The 10579-nt window shown below is 39.5% G+C and overlaps 1 protein-coding gene across 1 annotated transcript in view; it reads right to left on the reverse strand.

Annotated features, from left to right (window-relative positions):
* Nucleotides 1-470: 470 nt before the first annotated feature.
* The window catches only part of LOC137008821 (atrial natriuretic peptide receptor 1), a 22559-nt gene continuing 12450 nt past the window's right edge, over nucleotides 471-10579 (reverse strand). The window contains exons 5-24 of the mRNA XM_067370537.1: nucleotides 10281-10422; nucleotides 10088-10183; nucleotides 9898-10000; nucleotides 8805-8950; nucleotides 7848-7920; nucleotides 7630-7774; nucleotides 7226-7312; nucleotides 7004-7147; nucleotides 6798-6919; nucleotides 6582-6720; nucleotides 6437-6485; nucleotides 5196-5297; nucleotides 4633-4752; nucleotides 4430-4523; nucleotides 3372-3459; nucleotides 2706-2845; nucleotides 1773-1925; nucleotides 1515-1613; nucleotides 1347-1438; nucleotides 471-668 (exon numbers count right to left, since the gene is read on the reverse strand). Of these exons, the coding sequence (XP_067226638.1) occupies nucleotides 471-668; nucleotides 1347-1438; nucleotides 1515-1613; nucleotides 1773-1925; nucleotides 2706-2845; nucleotides 3372-3459; nucleotides 4430-4523; nucleotides 4633-4752; nucleotides 5196-5297; nucleotides 6437-6485; nucleotides 6582-6720; nucleotides 6798-6919; nucleotides 7004-7147; nucleotides 7226-7312; nucleotides 7630-7774; nucleotides 7848-7920; nucleotides 8805-8950; nucleotides 9898-10000; nucleotides 10088-10183; nucleotides 10281-10422 (2332 nt within the window). The remainder of the gene's footprint in view (nucleotides 669-1346; nucleotides 1439-1514; nucleotides 1614-1772; nucleotides 1926-2705; nucleotides 2846-3371; nucleotides 3460-4429; nucleotides 4524-4632; nucleotides 4753-5195; nucleotides 5298-6436; nucleotides 6486-6581; nucleotides 6721-6797; nucleotides 6920-7003; nucleotides 7148-7225; nucleotides 7313-7629; nucleotides 7775-7847; nucleotides 7921-8804; nucleotides 8951-9897; nucleotides 10001-10087; nucleotides 10184-10280; nucleotides 10423-10579) is intronic.

A 10579-nucleotide genomic window follows, 5' to 3' on the forward strand; every position in this document is an offset into this window, starting at 1 on the left:
GTTAAGTCAGTTTTTCTAACCAATAATAAACATCAGCTAAACTACAGTTCACTGTGATGTTGAAGTATTTTACTGTGGTCATTAATGATCAAGCAAGACACAAACCTCTAACTCTATATTTACTCGTATAAACAAAACTCTAGGGTTCTTGACTCAATTTTGAAGAACACTTTATGCCAAAAAGGTTCTATATATGGAGAATGTTTTAAATGATTGCATAACACTTTCATGTTTAACCAGTTATTTCAGTTTCTTATTGTGATAAAGTATGTTTAGAGGTGCTTAATTCTTGAAATTTAATTAAAATGAAACATAAATCAAAATAAATTAATTAATCCATATAATTATGCCATAAAATTTTATATATGTGCCTGACAGAACCCTTTATGATTCTATTTAGAACCTTTTCTATTGAGGACAGACTTCCTGCTGCTGGAGTACAGAAGTGTGTTCATGTGTGTGTGTGTGTGTCAGTCTGCGTCACACAGGAGGTCAGTGCTGTCAGAGCTGCTGAGGACTCCTGGGATACTGGAAAAATCCTCTTTCTGGTTCTCTGGGGAGCTCACGGGTCTCTCGCACTCCTGGAGCATCAAGGGTTTCTTGGCATCTTTACTGGGAGCTGAAGAATGTTTCTCTTCCAGCCAATAAGTCACCATGTCACCTTTACCCTGAGAAAAGTCAATTGTTTCAGTTTTTAACAATGTATTTGAAACATTGTAACATTGAATTGTAAACATTGTATTTGAAGAACTGTAACACTGTATTTAAATCATTGTAACATTGAATTTGAAACATTGTAACACTGAATTGTAATCATTGTAACATTTAAATGATTGTAATATTGAATTTGCAACACTGTAAACATTGTAACATTGTATTTAAATCATTGTAACATTGTATCTGAACCATTGTAACACTGGATTGTAAACATTGTAAAATTGAATTTGCAACACTGTAAACATTGTAACATTGGATTTGAAACATTGTAACATTGAATTTGCAACACTAACATAGTATTTTAAACATTGACATTGTAAACCTTTGAAACACTGTAAACATTGTAACATTGTATTAGAAAAATTGTAACAAGTTTAAAATACAATGTTACAATGTTTCAAATACATTGTTTAAAGTGTTACAAGGTTTACAGCATTTCAAATAGATGTTATGTTTTAAATGCAATCTTTCAATGTTTTAAATACAATGTTTACAATGCAACGCATATACGGGGGCTTCGTATTTTCCCAACAAAAATTAATGTTTAACTATTACAATATTTAAAAAAGCTTACTAAATTCTGATTATGATTGCATGGCTGTAAGCATCAAAACAGGAGCGCGTCTCACCTTCACCTGTAACACTCCTCTGCAGGTGAGCACATATCCGCCGATCTCCTCCAGCAGGTAAAACGTACTGGAGCTGCACTGGATCTTCAGCGCTACACACAAAACCATCCATTAAACCATGACGAGGAAACAGCACCCTAAAACACACTACAGAGATGCTTTTCTTACCTTCGCTGGTCGACTCCATGCGGGACGCAGTGTTCACCGTGTCTCCAAACAGACAATATCTCGGCATCTTAGTTCCCACAACTCCTGCTACTACTGGACCTGAAGATGCCATCAGAAAGATCCAGTTAAAACCAGACTGAACCACACAAAGATCTCACAACCAATGACTGATCACTGACGTCACAGTAGAGTAGTTTTAAATATTTTGAATTTAAGTGTAAATTTGTAGATGTTCATAGTGACAGGATTAACATGGACCTGAGTGTATTCCAGCGCGGATCTGGAGTTGGGTTTGTGGTCTGTGGGGGATTCTGAAGGTCTTGCAGACAGACACCAGGTCCAGAGCCATGCTGGCGATCTCAGACGCATGAAGAATCCCGTTCTCCATCGGGACACCGGACACCACCATATCTGCATTACACAAAATCACAAATATCAATTAACAAACCTCCTTCATAAATTATATTTATTTACACTTTTGTTAAAGAAGGTATTAACTACTTTGATCTACTTAAAATGATCATTTACTGTCACATTGACCTTTATTGTGTGGACAAAAAGACATTTTTCAGAATATCTTGTATGTTCCACAACAGAAAGAAAGTCACGTAGGTTTGGAATGACACAAAGGTAAGTAAATGATGACAGAATGATCTTTTTGGGTGAACTGTCCTCTCTTCCCAGTCTGTCAGTAACACTCTGTTTAGTTCCTGTCTCTATGAAGCCCCTCCTTCTGAAAAGCACAATGTGCTCTGATTGGTCAGCTGGAGCAGTGTGTTGTGATTGGTGTTTGGGAAATGCCCCGCCCCTTACCATAACCTTCAGTTTCAACACATTACTAACTAACTCAACAAGGCCCCACCCCTTTATTTTGATTTAGCTGCGAGTGCAGTTCGTTTGCAGAGAGACTCCGCCCACACACTCTTCTGATTGGCTGTGATTTTGGATCGATTTAGTTGCGAGTGCAGTGCGTTTGCAGAGAGACTCCGCCCACACACCCTTTATTTTGTATATGAATTATTTAAATGAGGAATAGAAGAAAAGAAAAGAAGTGAAGAAAACTCAAGATGGAGGCATTATAGGGAGTTCAGAAACACTGACACTGATATAGAGAATAACTCCCGCCTTTTTCATGCTTAAACAACAACATTACACACTAAAGACAGATGAAGTAGAATAGGACCCCTTTACATGCATCGCCGATGGTTTCCACTTTATAAACATCGTAGTTGTCGATGATTTCATCGAAGGTAGTGTAGAGTTTGTTAAGGAAGTCGACCACCTGGTAAGGAGTGCTAGTGCTGGACAACTGAGTGAATCCCACAATATCACTGAGAAAACAAAGGGAAGACACACAAAGATACAGAAGAATCAGAGTTTGAGTTAACTCAGTTTCTGCACACTCACAAATGCTTTCATCGTAACAGTGCAAACGTGATGTACCTAAGAGATTTGTGGAATAAAACGGGAGTTTTGGTGCGAATCCAGAACTCAGTCACTGATAAACTCGCTCTGTTTGATTGACAGCTCCAGCGATTGCAAAGGGAGCGTTCTTTGATCGCTTTCTATATATAATTTAGTCACCAATTAAATACAGTTTTAGTCAAGTTTGATGAAAAATAATTGGTAACAATTTACAATAAGATTCCATTAAATGTTAGTTAATGCATTAGTTAACATTACTAAAATGAAAAGTTGTATATGTTAATACTATTTAGAAGACCTGAGCTAACATAAACTAAAAATGAGAAGTTGTATTTTTATTAAAAAATGTTAGCGAAAACTAATAAATGTTGTAACAAGTGTGTTTTGTGTGTGAGAGAGAGGATGTGTGTGTGTGTGTGTGTGCACATTTACCTGAAGAACACGGTGGCACTGACATAACTCTGGGCTTGCATCGGTTTTCCCTGTCGCAGGTCATCAGCTACCTGTTTAGGCAGCATACCTGAAACACACACACACACCTGCTGTAAAACTCACATACACACTGACACACATCACTGAAACACTCATCATCTCACTGCCGTTACAATACTCTTAAAGTTTTAGGATTAGGATCAGGGTTTTAAGACAATTAATATTCAGTAATATTATCGATTTAACTCTGCTGACACTTGGGTTGCGAGTGCAGTGCTCTTGCAGAGAGACTCCGCCCACAAGCTTTTCTGATTGGCTATGATTTTGGATCGATTTAGTTGCGAGTGCAGTGCTCTTGCAGAGAGACTCCGCCCACAAGCTTTTCTGATTGGCTATAATTTTGGATCGATTTAGTTGCGAGTGCAGTGCCCTTGCAGAGAGACTCCGCCCACAAGATTTCTGATTGGCTATGATTTTGGATCGATTTAGTTGCGAGTGCAGTGCCCTTGCAGAGAGACTCCGCCCACAAGATTTCTGATTGGCTATGATTTTGGATCGATTTAGTTGCGAGTGCAGTGCCCTTGCAGAGAGACTCCGCCCACAAGATTTCTGATTGGCTATGATTTTGGATCGATTTAGTTGCGAGTGCAGTGCTCTTGCAGAGAGACTCCGCCCACACTATCTTCTGATTGGCTATGATTTTGGATCGATTTAGTTGCGAGTGCAGTGCTCTTGCAGAGAGACTCCGCCCACACACTCTTCTGATTGGCTGTGATTTTCGATTGATTTTGTTGTGTCTTGTAGTTGCATGGCATCTGGTGTGGACAGACAAACTGCTTGTCACTAGAATAATTATTGCATAGCGTCTGGTTATTACACAGTGTTACAGCTGAAATTTAATTAACTGAATTGATGAATTGCCTTTACATTTGGTGTCGTATCAGCACTATACAAATAAAAGTGAAATGACTTGACTCGATTAATTTTTTACGTCAGATCAATGAATTGTCACGTCATTAGTATTAGATGTGTGTTGTGTAACATTAGTGTTCGTTTACTGTAAAGCAATCTGTCGGTCTTCTGTTTCTCCAGCATCAGATCTTGCGTCCGTTCGCCGACCAGAACCTCCAGATGTTTACTGTACTTCTCCATCTACAAAACAAAATCCAACAAAATCACTTCCTTGGTACCCAGAAGTCAGCTTAACATCCAAAACCCTCCGGTCTGTGTGTGTGTGTGTGTGTGTGTGTGTTGGACTGACCAGCTCCATCATCATGTCGACAGGACTGACTTTGTGCGGGTTGATTTTGTTGACAAACTTGCGGATCTGCTCAAAGGTGGGCCGGTGGGTGGGGTTATGAGCACGGCATCGACGAATCAGCTGATAGCATGAAAACAGGATGAAAGGAAGAGAAACAGAGAGATACATGGTAAAAATAAGAGGAGGAAAGTTCAAATGGCTGAAAGAACTGGACATTTTTTTTCTCCCCACATTACAACTTAAATTGCATTCAAGCATGTACAGTTGTTGAATTGCAAGGTAAGTCACTTTAGATAAAAAAAACGTTGTTGCAATGTTTCTCTGATGATGTGTTTACTGGCACAAGGGCGGGGCAACCTGTCACTCACATGAGACCCACCAACAGCAAACAACAACCATCCAATCATTTCCCCACAGACAAAATCAAGCCCCGCCCTACATTTGTTCTTGTTCCAGAAGCTTAATCGGTCCTAAAACAGACTTTATTTTCTTTAATTAATATATTTTTCCTTTTGGTTTGAATGTTTTCATGAGACTAGTACAGATTTTGGCGGTTCACACACCTCAGCGTATTCAGCAGGGCAGGGGCAGGTGCTGTCGGCTTTTCCCGAAATCAGCTCCGGCAGCGGAGGACACCAGGCACACTCCAGAGAGCCGTCCTCCACCTGACACACATTGGTTTTCCATATTTTATATATATAATATCTAAGTGGAAAAACTATTATTTTAAAGCATCATTCTAAGCTCTGTCTGAAATTATCTGTTTTTAAGGCGCGGCTCCTTTAAGGCGTGTCAGTAAATGCCCATTGTTATGATTGGCTAACGTCAATTAATAGGAAACAGTATCAACGCCCACTCACAGCTGCTGTCAGATCCAATACAGTTTGCTGCTTCCTCTGTCAACAAAAGTTTCTTTGCAAACTCTCCAATACACTGTGCCTCATTTACAAAATAAAATGCTCCGAACAAACATAATCCTCCGACGCGCTCTGGAACGCCAGTGTAGACAGCATCAGTCATTATAATGGCTTCTATTTTCTTTTGACGCGACCCTCACATCCAGTGAAGGCAAATGTCAGCTGTTAAGCGACTGATTGCCAGTGGGTGGGGCTTGTGGTGTGATTATGTATAACTATTGGATATGTTGCTCTGGAGGCGTGAATATGCAAATGTATTTGCCCATGTGACGTCACAGATTCCGCAACATCCTGTTTTTGGAGCTTGATTGATTAAATGCTTTGTTTATAATAAGGAGGATGTTTTAAAGGGGACATTTTCCTTGCGCTTTTGACAGGATAGGAGACGATCAGGACTAAAATAACATTACCCTTCAAAGGATCCTAATGCAGGAATATGGTTATTTATTTTCAACAATGTGAATGTCTCAGTTGAGCTTTATTTATTTGTGTTCGGTACATTTCACTGTGGATTCTTCGGTAAATCAATTGCATTTCGGCATTATCAGACTTTTACGATATGAACTCGACAGTGATGCAACAACATGTAAGTAACCGTGTTAAATCTAATCCCTGATCTGATATGTAATCATTCACAAATGGCCAATTTGGACAAGGATGAAAATAATCTGTTATTCAAATGGTGATTAAATTATTCAAAGAACGCTCCTTTTACAATCACTGGAGCTGTCAATCAAACAGAGCGAATTTATCAGTTCTGATAAACTCCCATTTTATTCAACGAATCTCTTAGTTACATCAAGTTTGCACTGTTATGATGAAAGCATAATGTGTGCAGAAACTGATAATCAACAATAATCACAACAAACGTTTTCACACATGCTCACCGGCACTGGATCGTTCCGGGTCGCAATCTCCAATAAGATGATTGAATAGCTGCAAATGAAAATCAATGATAATTCGTTATGATCTTGTGTGTTTGTGAACCTGAAGCCCCATTTAAAGGAAGATGCGTGTTGTTAGCGTGTGCACCTGAACACGTCTCCGGCCAGCGTGGGCTCCTGGCTGCCGCTCTGGGCTTCAGGCGGCGTGTAAACCTCCTTCAGTCTCTGCTGGTACGTGCTGAGCGGCTCCGCGCAGTCCTCGCGCCGGAAAACCCACAGACAGTAATCTGCTCAGACCACAGACACCGAGTTACTGACGGCACAGGTGTGTGTTTGAGCTGTGTGACAGAGACACTCGCCATACCTGTGATCTTACACACCCAGCGGTCGTCGATCACGCAGTTGGCGGACTTCAGTCGTCCGTGGCAGATCTTAAACTGATGCAGATACGACATCCCACGGGCGATATCTGTAGCGAAGGAGAACCTGCAAACACATGCAAACTTGTAATTACTTGAGTGTGTGTGTGTACATGTGTGTGTGAGTGAGTGTGTGTGTGAGTGTATGAACCTGAAGCCCCAGTTTAAGGGAATCTCATCATTCAGCAGGACGTCGTTCAGGCTTCCTTTAGGGCAGTACTCTGTTATTATGGCGACGGTGGGAACCTCCACACAACCTCCAAAGAACTTACAGAGGTTCGGATGGTCCAGTTCCCTGAAAACAAACACAAACAGCTGGATCGTACTGATGATCACGAGATGGAGGATGATGTCGTGTTCGTGTCATTCTCACCTGACTTGCTTCACCTCTTGGCGAATCGTCTTCGAGAGGGAAAATGATTTCGTTTTTATTTTCTTGATGGCAACAGTTCGTCCGTCACTGAAAAAATTAATTATATTATTATATATAAAAGTTTTCAACATCAAAAATGTTTCTTAAGCATTAAATCATCATATCAGAATGATTTCTGAAGGATCATGTGACACAAGACTGGAGTAATGATGCTGAAAATTCAGCTTTGATCACTGGTTATAAATTACACTTTACTATATATTCACATTGAAAACAGTTATTTTAAACAGTAAAAGTATTTCACTATTTTTACTGTATTTTTGATCAAATAAATGCAGTCTTGGTGAGCAGAAGAGACTTTTTCAAAAACATCCGACCCCAAACAATGTTCATGTTGTACTCACTAGATGCCGGTCTGTGTGTAGAGTTGTTTGCGTGTCGCGGCGGCGCCCGTGTAGGAGCTCAGGCCCGTCACACAGCTGGCGTTAGAGTCGCTGTGCGCCGCTGGGACGCTCATGATGCTGCCCATGGTCGCCCGAGCAATGTAATCTGAACACACACACACACACATCAGACACTGAAACACACACACACACACACGCACACACGGGTTCTCGCTCACCTTGTTTAATCTGACTGAAGTCGATGATCCAGCTCTCATCCCAGAAGAGTTTCTGTTTCTGATATTTAAACCACTGCAAACACACAAATCATCATCATCATCATCATACTAACAGTAAATGATTCAATGCATATATAAAATTCCCTTATATATGTGTGGGTCAAAGAATTTTTTTTGTCCAAAGGCCTTAATAATAATAAGGAAAACAAAGATATGACATCCAAAGTATGTGAGGTAGTACAATCAAAAAAGAATCAAAAAAAGGTTTTAATTATATTTTGCAAAATATAAAGGTATTTTAAAAATGTTGAAGTGTCAAAAGGTCATTCGGTTTAACCGTCCAACCATTAATTTGTGATTAAAATATTTTAAAATGTAATAAATGTATGTATTTTTTATTCTGGCATGATTTTATAACATCATATATCAACATAGTGCAAAATGGTGTTAAAATTATGAAGTCGTTGCTTTGTTATGAGAAAGAATGTCCAGAAAAATGAATTTCATTAATGTCATTCAGAGTAACAAATAAAAAGGGACCATTTTGGATCAAGTCATGTGGACAATGTCACGTGACATCATTCAGACACCTGCAGAGGACCACATGGTCATGAAGCAAAGTAACTAACTCTCTTTTAACTATTTGAAAAATTCATGTTTTACTTATACGCATGTCACGAAACATCAGGTCATTCGGTGCAACCGCTATAAAACATTGAAAATGTTGTTATATTTTAAAAATTTGTATTAAATATAAATTGTTTAATTTTGCTAGATATCAGCCTGTTAGCATTGTTTGAAAATATCGTCATTCGGTGTAACCAAAAGTGTCATTTGGTAAAACCAAAATTTTGGTTAAACCTTTTTGGTGACAAATTGTGTCCATCTTGTAAAAAATGACAAAAGCAGAGTTAATTGATCATAAAAACCACATAATCTCGTTGTTAACACGCTCACCATGGCACTGGTGATGAAGCTGATGATGACGAAGGTGACAGTAAGGGCGATAGCGGCTCGTACAGCAGCACTGAGAGGACAGTCGCCGCAGTCGGCGGGACAGGTGGAGCAGCTCTCCTCCTCCTCACACACACCGTCACCACACACTGAAAACACACAAACTGTGTTTGAATAATGCCAGTGTTTCGATGTTCAATTAATTATTTATTAACAGTTTGATTATTAAAGGGATAGTTCAATTAAAAATGTTCCCATGATTTACTCATCCTAAAGCCATCCCACGTGTATATGACTTTCTTCTTTAAGTCAAACACTTTTAAAGTCACATTAAAAAATATCCTGGCTCTTCCAAGCTTTATAATGGGATTGAATGGGGGTCGAGATTTTGAAGCCCAAAAAAGCGAATCCATCCATCAATAATCCATATGACTCCAGAGGGTTAATAAAGGCCTTCTGAAGCAAAGTGATGAGTTTTGAAAGAAAATATTCATATTTATAACTTTATAGACTATAATCACTAGCTTGGGTTACTTTTATGATGGACGGATGCGCTTTTTTGGGCTTCAAAATCTCGACCCCCATTCACTGCCGTTATAAAGCTTAGAAGAGCCAGGATATTTTTAATATAACTTTAATAGTGTTTGACTTAAAGAAGAAAGTCATATACACCTATGATGGCTTGAGGTTGAGTAAATCATGGATAATTTTCATTTCAGGGTAAACCTTTTAATATTTTTTAAAAATGATTTTATTATATACACTAATGTTCACTTCTGCTCACCAAGGCTGTATTTATTTGATCAAAAATACAGTAAAAATAGTGAAATATTTTTCCAATTTAAAACATCTGTTTTCTATGTAAATATATAGTAAAGTGTAATTTCATCCTGTGATCAAAGCTGAATTTTCAGCATCATTACTCCAGTCTTCAGTGTCACATGATCCTTCAGAAATCATTCTGATATGATGATTTGCTGCTCAAGAAACATTTATGATTATTATCAATGTTGAAAACAGTTGTGTGGATTCACATTTTGTGTACACACACACACACACACACACACACACACACACACACACACAGATACAGTACTGATAGCGGGCAGGACGGTGCTCTTGGCCTCCAGCGCGACCTGCATGTTTCCCACACGGATGTGAGCGATCAGAGACGTCAATCCCTCGTGAAACAGAACCACCTGAACACAGAGATCACAACACTGACATGACGTACCAAACGTATGTGTGTGTGCATGTGTGTGTGTGTGTGTGTGTGTGTGGAAGACCTTGGCGCTCCAGTTGGTCTGGGTCATTGTTCCAGAAGTGGAGATGGTGTGAGTGAATATACGGCCGTCGTCGGGGATCCAGGGGCCGCAGATTCGCTCCTCAGCTTGTTTCTACAGAACGAACACAAACACAATGTCGGTGAGCTTCCTGAGGCCCCTCAGTGGCTCTTTATTTCAGCAGCTTTATTTTTACATTTTGTACCATGTATCCCATGGGGCAGGAGTGGATGTTGGCATGATGGATGCAGCAGTTTTCTCCGTTTGCATCCTTCCAGTTAGTGGGACATTCGTGCTGCTCACAGAAGCGCCGAGCTTCAGCTGGATCTGTGATGGACCTGATGGACAACAGATGAACACTCCATCAACACTGTATCAACCAGGACACACTATCTATCTATCTATCTATCTATCTATCTATCTATCTATCTATCTATCTATCTATCTATCTATCTATCTATCTATCTATCTGTCTGTCTGTCTGTCTGTCCATCT

The sequence above is a fragment of the Chanodichthys erythropterus genome, chromosome 20, assembly GCF_024489055.1.
Source record: "Chanodichthys erythropterus isolate Z2021 chromosome 20, ASM2448905v1, whole genome shotgun sequence".
NCBI lineage: Eukaryota > Metazoa > Chordata > Actinopteri > Cypriniformes > Xenocyprididae > Chanodichthys > Chanodichthys erythropterus.